The 24912-nt window shown below is 42.8% G+C and overlaps 1 protein-coding gene across 8 annotated transcripts in view; it reads left to right on the top strand.

The window, feature by feature from the left end:
• The window catches only part of LOC147640857 (3-dehydroquinate synthase), an 82474-nt gene extending 59782 nt beyond the window's left edge, over window positions 1-22692 (top strand). For 3 of the 8 annotated variants that reach the window (XM_086816068.1, XM_086816080.1, XM_086816083.1), the window contains 4 exons: window positions 10422-10589; window positions 10734-10815; window positions 11015-11110; window positions 11236-11680. In XM_086816068.1, the coding sequence (XP_086672194.1) occupies window positions 10422-10589; window positions 10734-10815; window positions 11015-11110; window positions 11236-11300 (411 nt within the window). In that variant the 3' untranslated portion in view covers window positions 11301-11680. Of the gene's footprint in view, window positions 1-10421; window positions 10590-10733; window positions 10816-11014; window positions 11176-11235; window positions 11685-22576 lie in introns of those variants that run through there. The other 5 variants (XM_086816094.1, XM_086816087.1, XM_086816066.1 and 2 more) reach the window with 4 other exon arrangements.
• The last annotated feature ends 2220 nt before the right edge of the window (window positions 22693-24912 follow it).

Here is a 24912-nt window from a genome sequence, read left to right on the forward strand (position 1 = left end):
TCCCAGACCCAGGCTTCACGAGGTCCAGTGCAGGCTAGTCTTGTGGCATCATGGCACCCTGGGAGGAGGGCACAAGTAGATGCATCAGTGGCACGGTTTTTTTATGCTGCAGATGTTCCTTTGGTAAAGGCCCGCAACCCATACTTTGCAGATATGGTGAAGGAGATTGCTTCTTTCGGACCTGGCTATGCTCCACCTTCATCCGAGGCATTGCGCACTACACTTCTAGCCACAGAGAGGACGGCCATAGAGGATGCCTTGGGACCCATTCAGGATGTATGGCGTAGATGTGGCGTCACTATCATGGGTGATGGTTGGAGTGACACCAGGAGCCGCTCCATTCAGGGTATCCTTGCCTACTCCAGAGGATGTAGCTTTTTTATTAAAGCTATTGACAATTCAGAGGCGGGCAAAACTGCAGAGAGATTGGCAAATATTTGGAGTGAAGCCATTGAGTACGTGGGTCCCAATAATGTCATCCAGTTTGTTTCTGATGGAGAGAACTCAAACAGGGCAGCAGGGAGGATCATTGAGGATAGGTACCCACATATTTGCTTCACTCCTTGCATGTCACATGGGCTCAACAATCTCCTCAAAGATATTGGTAAGATGCAGTGGGTGGAGCCTTCTATTGAAATGGGCAATCACATTGTTTCATTTATCACTCGCCACCACTACATTTTGGCTGTATATCGACAAAGATCCCCAAAGGATCTCTTAAAGTATTCAGATACACGCTTTGCATATAATTTCCTTATGCTAAAGCGTCTTTTTGAAGTGAAGAATCATTTGAGGCAGCTTGTAGTTTGTGAGGAGTGGGATGCATGGCGAGAGCGTACCTCAGTGGCAGGTATTCGATGCAGGTCCATTGTGCTTGATGACACTTTTTGGGACACTGTTGAGGTATTGTTGCAGGTTGTGCGGCCAATCATTCTTATGTTGAGGCTTCTTGATGGAGATGAGCCTTGCATTGGCAAGGTGTATGAGGGGATGGACAGGATGATTGAGAGAATCCTATCTCTACAGACTTTGGATGGGGGTAGGAGACAGGAGCTATCTCGTCTTGCGACAAGCAGGTGGACAGAGTATCACTCTGCATTAGAGGCTGCTGCATTTGTGGTGGATCCAGAATTTCAAGGCAAAGGACAAGAGACAGATGCAGAGGTTGTGCAGGGTTGGGAGGATATCTTGAGGAAGCTTGTACCCAGTGCAGATGATAGGAGGAGGGTTCGTGAAGACCTTTCCTTCTATCGACAAAAGAGAGGCCTCTTCGCTTTGCAGGATGCACAGAATGATAGGTTCAAGATATCCAGTGCACGGTGGTGGGAGGATTATGGGGCAGATACACCATTGCTGCAAAGATTGGCCATTCGAGTGCTTAGCCAGGGTGCTAGCTCCTCGCCATGTGAGCGCTTATGGAGCAGTTTTGGAAACATTGCAAGCAAGAAGAGGAACATGCTTGGTGTCCAGAAGGCAAATGACCTTGTATTTGTTAATGCAAACTTGCGTTTGCTTAACAAGTTCAGGGCTGAGTGTACTCCAGAGCCATTTATTGGATTTTGCCTTGATCTTGATGACAATGATGGTGAGGATCAGCCAGAGGGAGAGGATGATGTGGAGCAGCATGAGGATGAGCAGACTGAGGGACAGCCTGGACAAGAGGATGAGATCCCACTTGCTGATGACTAGTCTTTGACTCACCAGTTACCTTGGCCCTTGAGGGTAGTTTTGTACTTGTCATGCGATGTACTTTCTTTTTCAGTTTCTATATATCCAGATTCCACATGCGATGTACTTTCTTTTCAGTTTCTATTTGGAGTCTGGACTCTTCAAATTTTTAATGTTTAAGACTTTAAAGTTTAATCTTGGATATTTTAAATGTTTTGTCATTTTAGTCCTAAATGCCGACATGTCATATGACGTGGCGTTCCGCGACGTTCCCGATCCGCTCCCGTTCCCGTTCCCGCTCCCGCTCCTGTTCCAACATCCGACGTTCCCGGAACGTTCCCGTTCCGTGGTAACTATGGGTATGGGACATCATGAGGTAGAGATTGGTCGGTATGTCCAGCTAGTTAGCTCAGCTCGTGGCTCGGTGGGGACAGCCAAGGCTTGTGGGTTTTGCCCACGGTTGTCAAGGTTGGGAGGTGAGTTAGGCCTGCACCCCCTTCACGTTGCTCGGCTTTGTTTTGCAAGTTTCGAGTCTGGTATCAGGAGCGTTCTAGGAGGTGATCCTTTGGGGATTTGACACAGGGGGCGCGTGAGTATGGTGTGTGGCCGAGAAGATACGCCCGGGGTCACTGGTATATATAATGGTTGGATGGTTAAACATGGTATGCCAAGCAAGGTTTGTGTTTGCTATTTTGAGTTCTTCTTCTCTCTCACGTTTTTTGCATGATGCTTGATTCAGAGATCCAGGTTGCCTTGAATGGGGTTAGACATTTGGTATGAGAGCCTCGGCCCCCACAATGGACTTCGGCATTCCATGATGCTTGAATACTTGTGTAAGATATATGTTAACCATATGCTCAGCTTTGATGGTCTTTTTGACCTGCAAGAAATGAGCTTGCTTGCTAAACCTGTCCACAATTGTCCAAATTGCATCATTACCCTGTTGCGCGTGGCAAGTCCATAATGAAATCCATTGTAACAGCCCAAATAGTGGCAAAATCAGCATCCGTATGATACAAATCACGCATGGCAGACAAGTCCCCATGAGAGGCAACGGAGATAGCTGCTACATACGGCTTTTGTGACAATGCATCGGCCACTACATTCTTCTTTCCTGGGGTGTGCAAGATTTGAAAATGAAACATAGAGAGGAAATTGGCCATCCTCATATGCTTCTTTGACAACTTAGTTTGGGTAAGAAAATACCTCAAACTTTGGTGATCTGTCTTCACAGTGAAATCAACCCCAAGAAGGTAATGTTTCCATATAGTAAGTGCATGAATTACAGCCAAGAGCTCTCTCTCATAAATGCCAAGAGATAGCTCTGCATCATGCAATCTACGGCTCTCTTAAGCCACGGCATGTTCCTCTTGATTAAGGACAGCTCCTATGCAATTTCCAGATGCATCACATTCCACACTAAAAGGCTTTTGCAAATCCGGAATGATCAACACTGGACCATGAGTAGTTGCATCTTTCAATTTGAGGAATGCATCTCTCTCTACATTAGTCCATTTGAACACGGCCTTCTTCTTTGTCAAATCATGCAAAGGAGAAGCAATCCATGTAAAGTGCCGAATGAACCTGCGGTAGTAAGAGCATAATCCAAGAAAACTACGGATCTCATGCACTGAACTCAATTCGGGTCAATTCCGAATTGCATCAATTTTTGTAGGATCCATCCGCGTATCTCTGACAAGAAGAACTCACTCTTCTTTGCATTTATGAAGAGTTTTTGCTTACGGAGTTCTTCAAAAACAATGGCCAAATGAGCCCTATGCTCTTCTTTGGTCTTCGAGAAGACTAGGATGTCATCAAAGAAGACACCTGTAAATTTCCTGTACCCATGGAATATGCGATCCATCATTCTATTGAATGTAGCCGCCAGGGCATTTGTAAGACCAAAGGCATAACAAGATACTCATAAAGCCCAAATGGTGTCCTGAAAGCAGTTTTGTGTACATCCTCAGGCACTACACGCACTTGATGATACCCACTCTTGAGATCGATTCGGCTAAAACATGCCGATCCATTCAACTTGTCAAGGATGTCATCTATGCGTGGAATCGGAAACCGATTCTTGATGGTAAGCTTATTCAAAGCTCTATAATCCACACACATACGAAAGGATCCATCCTTCTTTTGAACCAAGAGGACGGGTGAACAATATGGGAAAGAGCTTGGCTGAACCAAACCCTTCTCAAGAAGCTCATTTACCTGCTTCATGATCTCCTCTTTTTGGGATGCACTTACACGATAGGCTGGCCTATTAGGTGGTGAGCTACCCGGCACGAGATCAATGCAATGATCTTCCGGTCGTACGGGTGGCAACTCATCAGCAAAACAATCATTGTGCTCTTGCAAAAATTTTAGCCTATCATTACTAAGAGTGTTTACATATACATTATTTTCCTCAACATGATCTCGTACAAAAATCAAGTACGCAAAAACACTCTTTTTCATTACTTTCTTAATTTGTACATGAGATACTCTTCACTAGTATCAATTACATGCTCTCGGCCTTTATGCATGAAGGTGATCTTGTTGGTCTTGTAAGCCTTGCACGGATCAATACGTGTATGCCAAGGCTTTCCAAGCAATACATCACAACCATTCAAAGGCGCCACAAGATTTTCCTCATGATCCACATAGCCTTGAATGTGTATGCGCAACTTGCCAAAAATAGGCATGACTTGCACTTCTCTACCAACAAAGTCAGCCCTTGCTTCAATTTGAGGACCCATGTCCTTCACTTCAATACCCAAAGCAGTTGCCATCTGTGTGGATATGAAATTTTCAGATGCACAACCATCAAACATGAACAAAGCGGGCTGATCCTTGAGCTGTCCCCAAGCTTTACATACAACCTTGTCTTTGCTATCATGTGAAGTGTTGCCCTGCACATCCGGAACCATATGCACATTAGGCTTTGATGCATTTGCATTATCACGCTTTGCTCAGTACTACCACAAGTAAAGCATTTCCTCTCACTCATATATTGCTTTTTCTGCTCCGGAGTGAGACCATAGTCTCTCAGTTTGAAGGGACGCTTCTTGGTAGTGTTATTTTCAGCCTTTGGACCATTTTTATCTTGGTTTTGGTCCTTTTTAGATGGCTGTCCATTATTTTGCAGGTTTTGGACAGCCCTCTCCTTGCCTTGAAATGAGGGTTTAGCCTTATTGGATCGACTCAATTTGAGTTTCAATTGCTTGGTGACGGTGGCGGCTACGATTAGTCGGTGTAAGGTATGACCAAGATACATTTGTAGTCCCGCTTTGTACACGGGTTGCAATCCCGATTGAAACCTTCTCTTCCTTTCCGCCTCGGTGACATGCGTAAATGGAGACACCTCCAAAAGCACTTTCCAAAACTTTTGTATATATGCATTTACCGATTCTCTCTCATTTTGCTTCACCCAATCCCACTTCATTGTTATCTCATTCAATGCATTGGGAGGCAAGAATTGAGCATAGAACCTCTCCTTGAACTCCTCCCATGATCTAACAGGATTCGGTGAGAGCTTCTCCGTGAGCCACCAATGGGCAGCATTGCCTTTCATGAACATGCTTACATGCCGGATCATGGATTTCTGAGTGAAATCCTTATCACTGAAAGCAATATCAAACTGGGCAATAAAAGCAAGTGCCTTTGATGCATCATATTCCCCATGATATGTGTCAAACTTCATAGATTTGTCTCCGGCTTTGAAGTCACGAGACTTTGATGCATGTGCCTGCATCTCAACATGTTTTTCCCCATGTTTGTTCATTGGGACATCCCCTGTGATTGGCATCATTTTAGGACCAAAGGTGATGCATAAGGCATAGATACATTTGCCCTGTAAGCATGAGGCATGGCTGGCCCCTTAACATGCATTGATACATTTTCAGCCATAGCTTCTCCCTCACGAGCACACTTGAAGGCATGAGTGGTATGACAGATACGTGGAATACCTGCACCAACAGAAAATTGCAGCCCATGTTGCATGTGTTGTGCATGCATATTTTCAGCCGGCAATGGCATTTGACATACATTTTGATCACTGCCATAAACATTGTATCCTTCACGGGCTACATAAGGTATTCTTGCATGGCGTGAAGTCACTGATTGTTCCTCTCCCAAAGCATGGAGATTCATCCTCTTAGACATAAGTTCTTGTTCGGGCACCTGTGGGGATTCCAAGACACGTGGGATGGTTGCCTTTTCTGCATAGGCATCCTCGGTACGAGCCAAGTATGCACGTGCTGCATCCCTCGGTTGCATGTGCAACTCTTGAGCAATCATTGCCATTGCATAATCCATATAAGATTTAGCTTTCTTGGCCTTCAAACGGTCATGTACCAATGGATCCTCGCAGTGGTAGAGGTTCAATTCTTCTTGTTGTGCATGTAGAAGAGCCTACATACGAGTAAGTTCAGCCCTCAAGACTATGGACTCTTCTTCTTGCATCTTCTCTTTGCCACGGGACGGCTGTCCCACATATTCATGTTCCCTATTGTGCACCACATGAGTTTGCTCATCCTGTAAAGCATTGGAAGCATGCATTTCATTGTCCCTGCCTCTTGTGTTAGCATCTCCAACATTCATTGTATGGCTGTCCATAATGTTCTAAGTGTAGAGATAGCTAGTGTTCACAGTGATCGTCTCTCACGATAGAAGTGAAAGAGAACCGTATGCTTTGATACCAATGTAACTTAGTTGAACACAATGCTAATCAATACACTTAAATACACTAAGATTTGATGGACACTTGCTCAAATACAAGAAGTAAATTGCTGAATTGACAAGAGACACACAATGAGCCGGAACGGCCGACCCCTCCCTCAAATAAAGTATATTGATCTTGGGAGAATCAAGTACATAGTGTCATGGGCATTTCTGACCAGATTTCCATACCAGTGCATATGAATACAGTATTGCAAACAAGTGGTTGTCGATGTAGACTTGCAATCCACACTGCCCTCTCAAGTGCCCATGTTCCCTGTCGTCTGCTCTCTATTGTTCCACCAACACATGGTAGCAACAATATGCATGAGAGCACGTAGGACAAGAGAACACTACACAGGATATGTGATCTTGTAATCTGGTTCCTCCCTCCTGCTACTTGCTCCCATATTTAAGCATAAAAGCTTACCAATAGCAAGTAGAGTCGATGACAACGGAAGTCTTCGCGACGACAAAGTGCTTGGAGTGTTGAGTTCTTCGATTTGTCGCATTTCTTCGCGACAAAAGTCTTCAAGAGGATGAAGGGAACCTTGGGAAAGCTTCCCCTATGGTTCAACTTGAGAAAGGAGGGCTGAAATTAGGGTTTTCAGCAAAAAAGATCAAAAATTATAGCAATAAACAGAGCTGTTTTGCTGAATTTCAGTCATTGGGAGTGTGTAGGAGAGTGATTAGCATCCGGAAACACTCTTGGAAGCTTGATAAACACCTTAGAAAGCTTGGAAATGGAGTTGGGAAGGAGAATGTGCAGAAAATGCAGCCCAACAGTCCTCATGAAGGAGGTGCCAATCTCTAGAGAGAGGAGGAGGAGTGAGGTGGTGAGTTGTCCAGTGTAGGTGGCAGGCAGGTGCTTTGTGGAGCAAGCTAGAGTGGACACATGGCTGGTTACTCCCTTTATACAAAGGGGATAAGTCCACCTCGGGACATCAGTGTGTGTGAACACCGGGCTGGTCATAATTTATAAGTGAGTTAAGCAAGCATAAAAACAACATGCAATTTCAATTGCAAGCAAGCACATAAAGATGCTATGCAATGCAACATTGGTATGGACAATCCTCGTTCATGAGACTATACCAAAATAGACGTGCTCCAGGCAAGTACACGAGGTACCAGACCCAATGGAACACCAATCCACCAGTCATTTCCGGGCATGTACACGGAGGCACAAGTCCCAACGGAAAGCCAAGTCCACAGTATCACATGAGTGGCATCAATCCCCGGTATATACAACTGCCATGGACACCAGTCGAACGTACATACATGATGAGAAAGCACGGGTGGACCAATTGGGTGGCCAAATGGTGATACACAGATATGCGGGATCTACACGCCAGTAATGTGTGGGACATGCGGACATTGTGTGGGAAAACCAATGGTGGCATACTATTGCACATCATTGCTTATAATAATAAGAGTGAACGGGTAACGTTCGTTGGTGATGGTTGTAGGCCAAAGACCGAGTGATGTGTAGCATGGGGGTACCAATGGGACACAGGTAGCGCGTGAGTATGGTGTGTGGCCGAGAAGGTACACACACCTATTTGCACAAACTGTATGCTCAAATAACAATGCAAGAGACCCAGATCTGACATCTCAAATGAGGCCTTTAATTTAGCTTTGAAAGGAGAAATTGCATCCTCACTGCTTTCACTCAGCAACATGTCATCCACAAATTATGAGCACAAGTATAACCCCACAATCCTCTTTAACATAGAGAGTGCTCGCAATTGGACTTTTTTTAAAACCCTTGCTGGCTAAATAAGAGTGTATCTTCTCATACCAAGCTCTGGGACCTTGTTTGAGACCATAAAGAGCCTTCCGGAGCTTACATACTTTGCCTTCTTAGCCAGGCATCATAAAACCAATGGGTTGACTCACATAAACTTCTTCTTGCAAGTCCCCATTGAGAAAGGCTGTCTTAATATCCAATTGATGCATCTTCCATCCATGATGGGCAGCCAAATCAACAACACATTTGATGGTGGACAACTGTGAAGTAGTTGCAAAAGTCTTATCATAATCTATGCCTTTCTATCGGGAATAGCCTTTGGCAACAAGTCTGGCCTTGTACCTGTCAATGGTATCATCAGACTTTTTCTTGACTTTATAAACCCACTTTGTACCAATTGGCTTCTTGCCATATGGCAAGTCCACTAGATCCCATGTGCTATTTTTCTAGATAGCATTGATTTCTTGTTGCATGGCTTCTTGCCAATGCTTATCCTCTTGAGCCTCCTCATAAGAGTCTGGCTCATCTGTGTCATAAACACTACTCATGCAGGCCACATCTGCATGTTCTCTAGCATTTCTGAAACCAGCCCGTGTCATGCTATGAAGAGGAGCTGAGAGTTTACTCTCCTGCAAAGTACGGACCAGCCAACGAGGCACTGTTCTAGTCTCTTCCTCATGATCTGCAATGGGTTGATTTTCAGCACCTACATGCTGTCCATTAGGCATTTCTAGTTCTTGGTCTGCTCTGGCATCTATTCTCAATGGGAGTCGTCCCTCAAACATATCTTGTGAGCCATTTTGGAAATGTCTACTGAATCAGCCAGTGGTAGTACTGAATTTTCAGCAAATACAACATCTCTACTTTCAATGATCCTTTGGCTGCATGGATTGTAACGGTATCCCATATTAGGCCTCAATTGGAGTCATGGTGTCTAAAGCTTTGGTAGGGCACTTGATCAAAACATGTGATGCACGCATTATAGTCTCCATCCAAAACTTGTGAGGCAGGCCCTTACCTTTGGCCATACATCTAGCCATCTCCATTAATGACCTATTCTTTCTTTCTGCCAAACCATTCTGTTGAATGGTGTATGGCATTGTGCATTGATGTTTGATGCCTTTCTTTGCTAAATGTGCTGTGAATGCATCTGACATGTCCCCCCCCCCCCCCCTTCTTGATCTGAGCGGAGGGTTTGCACTCCGCAATGTGTTTCAATTTCAGCTCTTGCTACATAATGCATAATGCTGAAAACACAAACACCTCAGAATTTGCTTTTAAAGGGTACACCCAAGAAAATCTGGAGTCATCATCGTGCTGTCCCACTCCCTCTCGGGGACCACACTCAGAAGCAAGCAGAACATTGGTGGGGGTAGGGTGGTAGTGGGCAGTATGACAGAAACTCAGAGAGGAGCCATGGATGATTTGCAAGCACTTTTGATTGTGGGTTGTTGTGGTTAGTCTTGGGCTTCAATGTGAATCCATTGACTGGCTATGGAAAGATCCTTTTGGCAGCTTGAGCACCCATGCACAGCTTCCTACACTAAGGTTGTGTGGCTTGAAAGACAAGTATAGCTTCAGAGCAACGGCCTGCACCTCTTCCAGAGCTATTCATGTGTCGTTTAGGGTCTGCCTCAGCCATTTTTTCCTCCTTTGTTGCAATGGATGAAGGAAACCTATGGCTCACGTTAGGTCTCCTTGTCCTTATTGTGGCTTGGACCCGGGTCATTACCACCGTCCTGTGCAGTGGGCAGTACTCCTGTGCAAGTGTTTGTAGGAACTGTGATTATCAGCAATGGAGAAAAAATTGCTTGTGGGTTAGGACCAGAAAAGAAGGATTTTTAACTACACAAGTTTTTAGAGCTGAGATGGTGCTTCAAGAGGACTGCATATGAAGGAGCAACCTTATAGAGGGTTATAATAAAAAAATTGCGAAGGAAAGAAATGGAAGTATAAAAAGTAATATGACCCATGCTACCGGGCTGTACTTAGATTTCCAGACTGCTTGATATCCATCAGCGTTGAATATTGGGTCTTGAAGGATCTGCTTCTCCTGATCCTCTTAGACAGCAAGCCTGAGCTCTGATACCATGTAAGATATACAAGGTGTGGTGTTTGCAATTATGCCATGCTGCAGCTAAAAGCTTGTGTAGGGTGCCTCTGTTCTAAATGATATCTCTAAACCCTCTCTTGCATATGAGGTTTTTGTTTCCTAGTGTGATGTGACAACAAATGAAGATTTCTATATGCTTGTTTTAGAGTGGAGAAGGCAGGTGCTCTAATACAGTCTGGCCTTGTGTAGGGTCCAGTGCATGCTTATGTGGCTATGCCAGGAGGTAAAACCTCTTACCTTGCAGAGTTGCAGAGTGGCATGCAGGTCCTGGTTGTTGATGCACATGGAAGGCAACGGGCTGCGACAGTTGGGCGGGTGAAAATAGAGACCCGACCTCTAATCCTAGTTGAAGTGGTGGTAATAATTATCTTCTTCTCCTTTAACATAGCAACATAATATCTGCTACTTCTGTACCCATGAATGGGCGATTTTGAACGACATATCATGTTAATCCCTTTTGTGTAATTGTTGATTAATTGTGCTTAAATGGGTACTTTGCAGCCAGAAAATGGTCAATCTACAACCTACTCTCTGCTATTGCAAAATGCGGAAACTGTCAGATTAGTGCGCCCTCCTGCTCTGGGTAATTAAAGGAGTTTTTTTTTCTCTCTTTTTTGTTTTGGGATTATATCAGTAAACGCTAGATCCGAGACCCAAAATTCTAAACCAATTAGGAAGAGCTTGAATTTGCAAGGTCAAGGTCTTGCATATCCTCAACTGGTATATATTCTATTATTGTCGCAAGAGACAGACAAATTCCCTAATCTGTTGACTTTTGGCAGGTAATGAAGCCGAAAGCAATTTAACTATTCCCGTAACAGATTTAAAAGCTGGCGACAGAGTGCTTTTGAGCGTACAAGATAGCGCACGTCACACAGGTATGGCAATCAAAGAATTCATACTAGAAAAATGATTGCTTTACCCTTCTTGGTTTCTTTTTGTACTCGTCATTAAATCCTTATAATTTGTCATGATAATGTTTGATATTATCACAATGATGGAGTCTCGAGCCAATCGGTCCGATACAACCAATACAAAGAAAGGCATATTTTTGTTAGGTCCTCATAGCGTTGTCTAAGTGGTATGTATGGGAGGCAAACATTGAGGCAACATCATGTATGATTCTTTTGTTAAGTTCCTTGTTGGTCGCACTATTTTGACTGTGCCATTTCTATAGGTCTTCGTAACGATCTTCTGGCTTGATGTGAGTATTTTGTTTGGAGAGAGAGAGAGTGTGTGTGTGTGTGTGTGTGCGTGCGCGCGCGCGTGCATGCACTCTGACTTGAGGCCAAAGGAATTGAATCATGTGTCCCCTATGCCATGACATGAAAAAAGCATCACTCTAAGATTTGCTTCAAGTAAACATGTTTCCCCTGACAGGAAAAACATCTCTCTCGCTGACCTTTGGCCTAATAAGCCCTTAAGCCAAAATAAAGCTTCACATTCAATAGATTTGAATACATCAAACTAACATATGAGTCCAATATAAGAGCTAAGTTGGACCCAAAATAAAGCTTCACATTCGAATACGTCAAATTAACATGACACTAATATAAGAGCTAAGTTGGACCCATAACAATTAAAAATGTCCTAGTGACCATTTCACCTAAGGTAAATCTTTTTTTTAACTCAAATCACTCCCTCATTACCTACTTCATTACTTATTGCCCATTCAAACATAGTACTCTACCTCCGATGTCTCTCTCTCTCTCTCTCTCTCTCTCTCTGACACACACACACACACACACACACAACCCACCCACCACCATGTCATGTAAAGAAAGGAGGAAAGCGCACACAATATTATCTATTGCTAAGATAAGGTTTAGGACTAGTTAACTAGTCTATGTAACCACAAAATATATATTTTCTCATCAATTTCACACTCATTTGCATCAATTTATCTCTATTCTCTTTATTGACTCATTTTCAAGTGATCTCCACTTCACGTGAGCTCAGTTGCATATGATTGTCCTTCTTGTGCTAAAATTATGTTCTCCATTGCAATCCCTTTTTCAATTTGTCATCTTGTTTCTCTTATTCTTTGCTAGGCAAAGCACACACCACTGTTGGCATCTTAATCCTTTATCACAATTTATTGCAATTAATGGATCTAATGCAACACCTCCTTGATGAGATCCAATCTTTCCCATAGCGTCCATGTTACCCACTCTATCTCCCTTTTATGGGATGGCTCTCATAGAGTATGATTGATAGTTTTCAAAATGTGATTGAATCACTTCCTAGTTGTAGGTGGTTGCCATGTTTTTAATGCTTGATGAGCATTCCAATTGTAAAACTAATGCTTGTCTCCTTTCGAGCTGCTTTCATCATGATCCAATTTGTGCATTGATCCGTTTGAGCTTCATACAAAACATAAGAACATTACCTAGCCTTTTACATATGGTACTATGTCTTCCTTAACGTGATGCTTTTCGCAAATAGATAAAGTTCTTATATATATATATGTATATATATATATATACATCATAACACGTATGAAATTGGAGCAATGTGTCTATCCAAAAGTTGCAACTTCAAATCTTGATGACTTAAAGAAAATATCATTTTTGATATAAAAAAAGATTACTCGAATATTCACATTTGAAAGCTTTCAAGTGTGTAGATGAAGATTTTCTACCCAAGTACAAGTATGGTGGATTCATTTCTTTTATTTCTTTTGCTGAAGAAGAAGAAGAAACTGCATAATTGTTAGAATTTATTCTTGACTCGTTATTATTACTTTGTGCGTAATCGATTGCTCTATTTTGTAAGACCCTTATAAGCCACTTTGTGTTGAGCATGGTAGGACGCTCGATAGTGCTTAAATTAGACATTGGGGCCACATGGTTGGGAGCCGACTTATGTAGATTTGGCACCATGTCAATTAGGATGTATGAGAGTGTGGGTTGATAGACCATACTTAAGGGTAGAAGGATAACTTCCCAAGGACACTCTAAAAGCTGCGTCAAGACATGTTTAATCTAATGTTACTCTATTTGGTGGACATGATTTTTTGGTCCATCAAGATTGGTTGTAGGGTGGTTGCGGCCTATTATACGATTAGCCTTGGGTACCATATATAGAGTAATTTGATAACATACTCTCTCATATTGAGATCATTAGTTGAGATCTATCTTCATTGCGTTGTGCATCCTTGTTAGTGCATAATATCCTTTATATTAGACTCTACATAGATGGCCATCAAAGCTCCTTTGTTGAGGTGAACAGATGTCATCAATTTGTAATTTAGTTTGCAACAGTAAACAATTTCTCATATTTTAAGTTCTTTGTAGTAGATTTAGAGAAATGACTAATCTACAAATAACGTAACTACAAGGGCTCAATCACCACTGCAAGTGGCTTGGTGGTAGTAGATTTAGAGAAATGACTAATCTATAAATATCATCACGCAAGGGCTCAGCCACTAGTGTTTAGTGATGAAAAGTTAGATGGAAAGATCTTATTGTTTGTATGAATGTAAAAGTCCAATTTTCTTACATGGTATTAGAGCACATGCTCTAGATAAGGCTTGTTTGTAAGTGGCTCTATGGTAGCAGATTTAGAGACATGGCTAATCTACAAATAACATAGTTGCAAACAAGGGCTTGGCCACCATCGTTATGTAGTGATGGAAAGTTGGATCAGACCAACTAGAAACTCTGGAAGTTCAAAATGGGGTTTATTTTATCCTCTTATGAGTTGTTGGGGATGTTAAGAGGTTTGAGCCAACGTTGGATCTTGTTGAATCCAACACAAGCAAGACCTTGATTTAACATGCGACGTTGGCCATCAAATGAATCAGACAAGGAACATTACCTCATAATTAACTAGCATTGGAGAAGTCTTTGATGGAGGAGCAGATCAATAAGTCAAGTGATTTTCTCCTCCATCAAAGACTTCTCCAAACATTACAAGGATAAAAAATTTGCGTGACCAAGTGGTGGCTATCGGGATCAATAAGTTGAGTGAAAAAGATCTTATATGTAGGTGGATCAAAATATAATAATCTTGTTACTTCTTTGAACGCCTTGGTAAGGAATTTTGCTTTGGCTTTTAAAGATTTTAGTGCTATGCTCTTAGAGGAGGTCATGTGCTAGACGACTAGAGAAGGTAATGATTTCGCCTTCTCAACAAGTGCAAAGAAAGATAAGTGAGAACTCGGGTAAAACCACTCCTCTTCTTCAACTCAAAAGAAAAAGAAGAAGATGGCGAAATGATTCTATTGTGATAAGCGTGACAAAAAGAGGGAAGCAGATGAGAAGATGACATGTTAAATTCCATCAACAAGGAGTTAAGCAACATTAGTGGAGTAGTAGAATTGGAGATCTTTGTAGCAAGTGAAGAGATTTATACAAAGGTATATCCTTCTTCAGTATCAGATTATTTATGGATCATGAATAGTGGAGTGTCCTGACACATGACCTACGAAAAGAAATGGCATTCATCTCTATATTAGTAGGAGACGCCATCTTGATAATAGTCAAGAATGATGTGAAATGCCTAGCAAAAGGAATAGTTACTCCCAACAATTTGCACATAATAGATAGTATAGATAGATATTTTACACACACACACACACACACACACACACACGTGTGTAAATAAAAACATACACACACACACGCACACAATATTAATTTAATTGAATTTAATTTTTATTTTCTTAAAATCTACATATTTTATTAAAATCTACTTTTATTCCCTCTCTCTCTCTCTCTCTCTCTCTCTCTCTCTCTCTCTCTCTCTTTGTCCTCTTCCTCTTTACACTCAGACGGCTTCATCCAACGACCACGATGCTTGGAGGTCCACTTATCACATGGAGCCAGAGTAGCCATTGGGCGACTAAGGGTCTCATCACACCAACTAGAGATCGAGACTGGGAGAGCAGCACGCATCCCTCGAGCAGAGCGCATTTACAGATTATGCCAGATGGGGGTAGAGACAGAGGAGCATTTTGTTTGCCAGTGTGGTGCTTTGTAGGAGATCAGGGCATGCTATCCTGAGGTTTTTAGAGGGACCTCATCACTTAGACAGCTCTGGGAGAGATCAGACCAGAGACAGCTAGGCAGACTACTACTAGCACTACAGAGACACAAGGAGATCTTACTTCAGACACCTGCACATCATAGCGGAGGAAGACAGTCCCAGTTGACTGACTTCTTCCAGAGATTGGCACCAGTAGCCCAGCCACACACATTGGGAGTGACATCTCAGCAGCGACGAGCGGAGGAGATTCGAGCTAGGTGACGACCTAGACTAGCCGGCTACTAGACACCACGGCTACACCACAGAGAGATCGCGGCCATCCAGTCTCGACACCAGCAGGAGGTCCAGGAGCAGCTGGCACATTTTCGCTTTGATCCAAGACGTATGTTCCAGACATTTACGGCATCCTCAGATCGGATGTATGACATATTGTACCCAGACTATGGGACTGGATGGAGTTAGGAGTAGATAACATTCATACTTGTATCACCCCTTCAGCATATAGAGATGCATTAGTAGCCCTAGTACTCCATCCACACCCTCTCGTTTGTACAACACCATTGAGTCCCCTATGGTCGTGTTGTCATACTTGTACATTTTATTCTCACTCCACATTTTCCTCTTGATGACTGGAGGAACATCATTGTACTACTTGTTTGTCTCATAGGCCAATTTTGGCCTTTTGCAGACGTTAATATATCTTTCTTTCTTTCTTTCTTTCTTTCTTTCTCCCCATCCCTCAGGCGTACCCCCATCTCTCTCTCTCTCTCTCTCTCTCTCTCTCTCTCTCACACACACACACACACACACACACACACACACATGCATGTACACAATTGTGCATGCACTAACGCAAACACACTCACTCCCTCCACACACACACACATGCATGTACACAATTAGCGGTTTGGGGCCTATGGGACAGAGACCAGGCCACTAACAGAGATACACATGGCAGTATGGAACTGTAATGGTTCACTATGGGTGCAGCCTGGACGACTGGAGCATGTTATGGTGGGGAGAGACATCATACTTCTTTTGACAGAGACGCATCAGAGCCCAGAGAGAGGGCTACCTCAAGTAGAAGGATTTCAGTGGGAGTCAGCATACAGGAGGACCACACGCCAGGGTACCTCGAGAGGGTCGGGGGGAGTAGCAGTTCTATTCAGACGGGAGCTATAGGGGAGACTGAGAGTGGTAGCACAGGATCCAAAGGCCAGATACATGTGGATCAGCTTACAGATCTCACAGGACAGGGTTATATACATAGCCCTATGTTACTTTCCTCCATTAGGATCCTCCTATGTCATTACAGAGGACATGCCACAGGAGGAGGAGACAGGAGCCTCGCCATACACTTATCTCAGAGGAGATTATGCATTATTCTACACTAGGGGAAGTATTTCTTACGGGTGACTTCAATGCCCACACACAGAGCAGACAGTGTGAGGTGTATGACTATGATGACATGGAGATCCTCCACCCTGTGGATTGAGAGGAGATAGGGGCTAGTCGGGCATTAGAGGACACTGGACCAGACAGAGGACATTATGGGGACCACTTACTAGAGTTGGGAGCCAGGCATCGTCTCGTTATTTATAACGGGATGCTACAGTGGCCGGGATCAGGAGGGCTGACATGCTTTGCACATGGGGGTCATACATGGATTGGAGGCACGGTGGTAGACTACATTATGGGGTCTTTGGAGGCATCACAGCTTGTCACCTCATTCTCCATCCCACCTCGTCCTATTGGGGCAGATCATACATACTTGGCATTTTCACTAGCCGGATCACTAGTATCACCAGCCCCCCACATACCGACGCCACACACTACCATCTACTTCACACATGACATGGCAGACATATACACTGGCAGAGTAGAGGATGGGCTCCTACTCATGGATCCCCTAGCACCTATGGATACCATTACAGCCTAGTTGGCATCACTCCTACTACACACGGCTGCATTACAGAGCTTCCCACATCGTGTCCACTCAGGAGAGCCTGTGAGATCTGGGACTATGCCCCCAGAACAGATGGTATGATGACGAGTGCAGAGCCCTATACTTGCGGCTCTGCATACAGAGAGCCTTGGGAGCCATCGCAGAGAGCAGGAGTCGAGGGGAGAGAGATGAGGAGACTTACTCGCCGCAAAAGGCGGGCCTTCGCAGAGATACATGAGCTAGAGGTCTTCCATTTCTTCATGAGTAGAGATAGCCCTATCTCATGGCGACACTTTAGAGAGCCCCGGACACCGACACCCATTGCAGACCCACAGACATGGCACACATATGCAGAGGGCCTATACCACGCCCCACAGCAGCCACCTATACCTCAGCCATAGGAGCCTCGACCTACCACAGCTAGCTTCTTTACTCACTCGATTGTAAAGGAAGCTATTCGCCGCCTACAGCATGGACGGGCTGCCGACAGGCATTTGACACAGTACCACGAGAGAGGCTCTTTCAGCGCGCCAACAGTCTCTTGGCATACCAGCAGATATGACATGGGGCATCTATGCATTCTATGAGCAAGTTTTTGGGCGAGTTAGATGCCCAAGAGGTATGTCCGAGACTATTGCTAGCACCATTGGTGTGTGAAGCAAGGATGCCCACTTTCCCCCATGCTATTTGGGTTATACATTGATGAGGTGGCTGACTTCATTACACGGGGAGGTGGAGATGGAGTTGATCTAGCAGGTACCTCAGTACATATTATGCTTTATGCTGATGATATTGTATTAGTGTCTGAGTCTCTGAGTCTCCAGGAGGTCTACAACAACATCTACATGCACTCGATGATTTCTGCACACAGAGGGGTCTTACTGTGAACCTTGGGAAAACCAAGGTTATGGTCTTTCATACATTGAGACAGGTCAGGAGTCAGCTGACATTCACTCTCGTAGGACGCCAGGTGGAGGTGGTGATATCATACGTGTACCTAGGGGTTACCTTCTCTGCAGCCACGCGCTTCACCATGGGTTCAGCAGCCAGAGCTAGATTGACACGGGGATATGCAGCATTGGCTATGCTAGAGAGACAGTGCCACCAAGCGCATTTTTAGGAGCCCCGGATGAAGGGGTGGCTATTTGACACATTAGTCACACCGACACTGATGTATGGAGTAGCGGTATGGGCACCAGGCCTTGCTACCCATTGGTGGACACAGATAGAGAGACCATAGGCCCTCATGATGGCACGCATGATACGCAGCAAACCGTCAGTACCTCATGACATTATCCGAGCAGAGTTTGCTGCGCCTCCTATGATGGTAGAGGCCATATTCCAGACTATATGCCTGCTAGACAGATTCAGAGAGATGCCACAGGACAAATTGTCATACAGAGCTTTTGAGGCATCTAGACAGTTGGCTGAGGCAGGAGACAGAGGATCATGGTATGCACATGTCACACATTGGTTCTCACAGCATGACCTAGACATGGATCATCTACCACCATTCCAGTATGACAGGGATGCACCACATATCCGTCTCTCTCATAGTGAGAGGAACAGAGTATTGAGACAGGACCTATGGCAGCTCTATACACGAGACATGGATATCGCCTACACGGCCTCTTCCACCGAAGATGCTATACTACAGAGATCACTTCATGAGTATCATTGATGATGGATTTGTAGAGAGGCCTAGATACATGGAGGGCTTTTACCACACGGCTCCCGAGTAGCTATTGGTCAGCTTAGAGTCTCATTGCATTGATTGGAGATCGAGACTGGCAGAGCAGCACGGATCCCCTGAGAGGAGAGGGTATAAAGATTGTGCAGAGGAGGTGGAGAGTGAGGAGCATTATGTATGCAAATGCAGAGCATATACAGCCATCAGAGAAAGATATCCCATTTTATTCAGAGAGCCACATTCCTTACGCCAGATCTTTGAGGCAGCAGACCAGCGCATACTGGGGAGATTTATTCTAGACATACAGCGTCACAGAGAGACATCATTACAGGCTCAGACAGCTCCAAAGGGGGGACGACAGACACAGATTACTACATTTTTTCAGAGATCCACCCCACTCCCAGCCCCCTACACAGCAAGGAATTACTCTCCAGAGAGCAGAGACACTCAGAGCCCGCAGGAGACAGAGGACACCTGGCTTTTGGACACCATGCCTATACCATAAAGAGATGACAGAGATCAGAGCTCAGTTTCACAGAGAGGTTGCGGAGCGACTGGCTCGCTCTTCAGAGCATACCCAGCCATGTTCTTCAGGGAGCTGTGGACACCCCCTTCATTAATGTATACCATTTTATACCCCCAGTATGGTATAGGATGGAGCTAGCTAGGTTGCATATCATGATTGTATACTCCATGCATATAGCTTTGCATTCTCCTAGTAGTAGAGCTCCATCCCCTCCCCCACTCATTGTACTTATTGCACACCCAGATTCAGCTTTTTAGTTCAGTACTTTTTCATTTTGTTGGGATGACAGAGGATACCCCACACAGGTACATTGATTTGTCTCATAGGCCGAGTTCGGTCTTTTGGAAGACGTTAATGAAATCTTTCTTTCTTTCTCTCTCTCTCTCTCCTACTAAGAAGTTTTCAGATGTTCTCTATTCCAGATAACGAAGAGGAACCTGCTCTTCGTTTGTGCAATTTACAGACCATGACCTAAGGGTTCATTTTCATTGGGTTCATGCACTCATCACAATAAAGTCTTTGGAAAAGAAACCATATAGAATAATCCATATGAATTCTTAGCCTTTTTTGCCCAGGCGGATTTAATAGGGTGTGGAATGGTAGATTTGAATACCTGAGCCATGTGCTCTTGGAAGAGGTATAAAGTCTAGGATTTTGGAGTACCTACTAGCGTTTTCAAAGATGTCAGATGCATATGAATCTTGTATGATGGAAAAGTATCACGAGACCAACAACAGAGCTCAGCCACCTCTTGAGCTAGTACATGTTGATCTTTGTACCAATCAATGACCATTGCATTGGGTGGTTCTTCCTATTTCATGTTACCAATCAATGACATGAAGCTAAGTCACCTCTTGAGCTAGTACATGTGGTGATCTTTGTGGTAAGGTGCCTACCATTGAACTGGGTGGTTCTTCTTATTTTATATTACCAATCAATGACACTGAGCTAAGTCACCTCTTGAGCTAGGAGATGCCGATATTTGAGGTAAGGTGCCTACAATTGCAGTGAGTGGATCTTCCTATTTCATGTTACGAATCAATGACACTGAGCTAAGTCACCGCTTGAGCTAGTACATGCTGATCTTTGTGGTAAGGTGCCTACCATTGAATTGGGTGGTTCTTCCTATTATATGTTACCAATCAATGACACTGAGCTAAGTCACCTCTTGAGCTAGTACATGCTGATCTTTGTGGTAAGGTGCCTACCATTGAACTGGGTGGTTCTTCCTATTTCATGTTACCAATCAATGACACTGAGCTAAGTCATCTCTTGAGCTAAGACATGTTGATCTTTGAGGTAAGGTGCCTATCATTGTAGTGGGTGGTTCTTTCTATTTCATGTTACAAATGAATGAAACTGAGCGAAGTCACCTCTTGAGCTAGTACATGCTGATCTTTGTGGGAAGGTATCCACCATTACACTAGGTGGTTCTTCCTATTTCATGTTACCAATCAATGACATTGAAGTAAGTCATCTTTTGAGCTAGTACATGTTGATCTTTGTGGTTAAGTGCCTTGCCATTGCACTGGATGGTTCTTCCTATTTCATGTTACCAATCAATGACATTGAGCTAAGTCACATCTTGAGCTAGTACATGATGCTGATCTTTGTGGTAAGGTGCCTACCATTGCACTAGGTGGTTCTTCCTATTTCATGTTACCAATCAATGACTATGGTAAAAAGATGCGGGTTAATTTTATTTGGGATAGGAGATGCTTTTGGAAGTTTAAAGTATGGCATAAAATGATCGAGAATGAGACATGGACGAAGTTAAAGAAGTTTTAGATAGATTGGAGTGGAGAGTTTTTATCAGGTGAATTCAATGTCTATTGCAAGGAGTATGAGATCAAGACATTTGACTACTACTTATACTCCTTAGCAAAATGGAGTTAGGGAAGGAAAGAACCACATGATTGTAGAGATAACTAGGAGTATAATCAAGGGGAAAGGAATGTTGAATACCTTCTAGGCCAAGACAATTGACATTGTGGTGCACACAACTCAACAAGAGTTACACCAAGGCAATGAAGGGGATGAATTCTTAGGTGTATTCTGGTATAAGAAGCCTTCAGTAATATAATTCATGAATATTTAAATGTGATTGTTATGTGCATGTTCTAAACTAATCAAGGACCAAGTGGAATTCCAAGAGAAAAAAGTGTATCTTTCTAGGTATAATATGGAATCAAAGGGTTACCAACTTTACAACCGTTCGGGAAGGAAGATTATACTTAGACACAATGTGGTGTTCGTGGAACAAACCCATTAGGTGGATGAGGGTCCACTTGATTTATCAATGAAGATATAGCTTAGCAGACACAACTACCAACTATAGATCCATAGGCTCCTGCTTCTATGGCAAAGAGGAGGTCCACACCCGTTCCACAGGAGGCGGAATTTGAAGATGAAGTTGAGAAGCTTGTTGAAGCACGGAAGAAGATGCTATATCCAAAGTGGGTGAAGTAGTTTTTTGACAAGAAAGCTTTCTTAGATCTAAAGGATGAGCTAGCACTTGTTCATCATTGATCAAAGAGATTAGAGGAGTAAAAGAGGGCTCATACAAACATTATCAACATGTCACTTATGGTTGAGATAATTGAAGTGCAAGAGCAAGCAAGTTTGGAGAAAGCATAAGGAGACGAGAAAACATGTAATCAGAGTATTACTATATTAACCTATATGATGAAAAAGTGCACTTGGAATCTTGTGGACTATTGAGAGAAATGCAAGTGGTTTTTACAAGTCCAAGTGTATCATTAGAAGGCACGGCTTGTGGGGTGAAGAGTTTTGCAAAAGTTGAGAGATTTGACTTCAGAAGACATTCACCCTCATGACTACATTGACCACTATTTGTACAACTGTTTACACAGTACAATCTTTGGTTGCTCACAAAAAGAAGTGACCAATGATACATATGTATTGAAGCCTACCTTTTTGAATAGACATCAAGGATGAGGTGTATGTAACTTAGTCTCATTGCAACTTAGTTGTCCGTCAGAAGGCAAGGAATGCAGACTTTAAAAGGCATTGTATGCGTTGAAACATGCCCCTCAAGCTTGGTATTAGCAAATTGAATCTTATTTTGTGAGTATTAGTCTTTTAAAAAGCTTTTTAGATGAAAATCTATATGTTTTTTATAAGGACATCTATATAATTATAGTCCTTTATGTGAATGACCTTATTTTGACAAGGAATCAAGAGGAGAAGATCTCGCAGACAAAGGAGTTGAAAAGACAAACAAACCTTGGACTTATGCATTTACATTTGAGGATTGAGGCATGACAAGATCCAGATTGTATCTTCATTTTTGAGCAAAAGTATGTCAAAGAAATACTGAAGGCATTTGGTATGGCTAAGTGCAAGTCAGTTTACACCCCTATAGAGGTTGATGCAAAGTTATCTAGAGAAGGCACTTCTCCACAGGTGGATGTAAATGAGTACAAGAAGCCTGTGGGGAGTTTGATTTTTTGTGTGTGTGTAATACACGGCTAGGGATCAGCTTTGTATAGTTTATGTATTTCGCAGGTAGTGGAATCTGCCTTGAGAGAACCATTGGAAGGTAAGGATGTGGGTGTTGAAATACATTAAGGTACACTTAGGGGTACACTAGAGTAAACTAGAGTGTGTCATTACTTATACCTCGGGTGGGACGTGGCTATTATGACTCAAATTGGATAGAATATTAAGATATAAGGATATTTGTTTCTAGTTTTTGGGTCCAGAGGTACCTTCAAGATTAGTAAGAAATAGACTACAATGGTCCTTTCTTATACAGAGCTGAGGCAACTTGATTTACTCTCTCTCTGAGTCTACCTAGATTGCCATCAAGCTCCTTCTTGAAGGGAATGGGTGGATAGATACTATCAGTTTGTAACATTAATTCAATATTGTTCGCTATCTCTCTTGCTTTAAGTTCTTCATTTTGTGGAAGATTCTTATGTTTGTGTCAATGCCCCAACTGTATTTTCTTACAATAATTTATATTGCTTTTGTGTTCCTAATGCAAGAATAAAGGATTACATTTTTATATTAAAAAAATTACCACTAAAGCATTATATGATATGCATCACCACCAACCACCATAGAATAAAAGAATGCTTTCACAATAAGTGTAGTTGAAGGTTTCCTACCCGAGTAGGCTTATATGTTGGATTCATCTCTTTTTTGTAGTTTTTTAAAACGAACCATATAGTTTATTCCATGGATTTGGTGTTCTCAGTGTATGAACAAAGGAAATGCCTTGAAAAAATTTAATTTACTAAAACATTGTACCATATGCATGTCCACTAAACAATCACTATACAATAGAAGAATGCTTTCACAATGATTGTGTTATTTTTCTAGCTTTCCTCTTCCAAGTTTCGTGGAGCTTGGTGAGTAATTATTCTTGCATATCTTCACTATAGTGGATGCTTCTTGCGTATCTTCACTAGTGGTGATAAACTAATTTTGTAATGGATTCTCTATTGAATCTTCTAGTATCTTCAGCATTTACCTCAGCAATGACAATCTGGACATATCAAAGATTGTTCTTTATGACTTTACAGTTAAAGTATTCTTGTGATCAATTGATAGGGGGGCCACCTTCCTAATGAGGCATCTGGCTCTATCCTTCCTGATGGGATAGCTTATTAGAAATCCATTGGAAAAGAAGTGGGTAATGTCTTCACTCCTTTCCATTATATGGCCAATGCGAAACAATAAAGCATTATGAAGATTGTTAAAAAGATCATCTTCCAATCCTAGAGGGGGTTCTCCATTTGGAATTTTGGAAAGTTGGTTTGCACATGGATATACATAAATCCCTTCCACACAGTGATGGTGGAATCAAATTCCAAAAGAATGAGCAACCATATGGTGATGCATCCCATGTTTCAAGGCTTGTGCATATTAAGAAGTGCTTAATGGTTGGTAAAGAAAACAAACTCGGTAGCAAGGAGGTAATGTCAATACTTCTTTACTACACATACCATGGCCAACCCCTCTCTCTCATTGATTGTGTAATTGTCACAACGAAGTCCATGTTGTATTTCCCCTAGTTGTGTGCCAATACGTATCCAATAGCGAATGATGAAGCATCGATAAATTAGATCCCCATTATGGGATCTCAAAATTGGTGCGCTTGCTAATTTCTTCTTTAGTTTTTCATATGCCCATTGGCATTCAACTACCATTCACAAAGACAATCCAAAGGGTCTGGCATATATGACATACAAGAAGATTGATCTTCTATAATACCTTACATGCCCTATGAATTTCTCCACCTCCTTGTATCCATGACCTCAACACGGTGAAGCCAATAAATATCCATGGGGAGAAGATACTTCTTAGGATTTCTATGTGGTTTTATCCTTAGGCTTTCTATGTGATTTTCTCTCTTGAGCGGGTGACTATGGTTGATGTAGAAGTTGACACTTTTGTGGAGGAGTCCTCTCTAAATGAATCACTAGATTCTCCTAGTTCAAATTCATCGTTTTCTCCCAAAATGGATGTAGCAGTAGCATACACAAGGAGGTCCACTCTTGCA

This window comes from Cibotium barometz, chromosome 2 (genome assembly GCF_041138505.1).
Source record: "Cibotium barometz isolate CiBa-2024 chromosome 2, ASM4113850v1, whole genome shotgun sequence".
NCBI classification, from domain to species: Eukaryota; Viridiplantae; Streptophyta; class Polypodiopsida; order Cyatheales; family Cibotiaceae; genus Cibotium; species Cibotium barometz.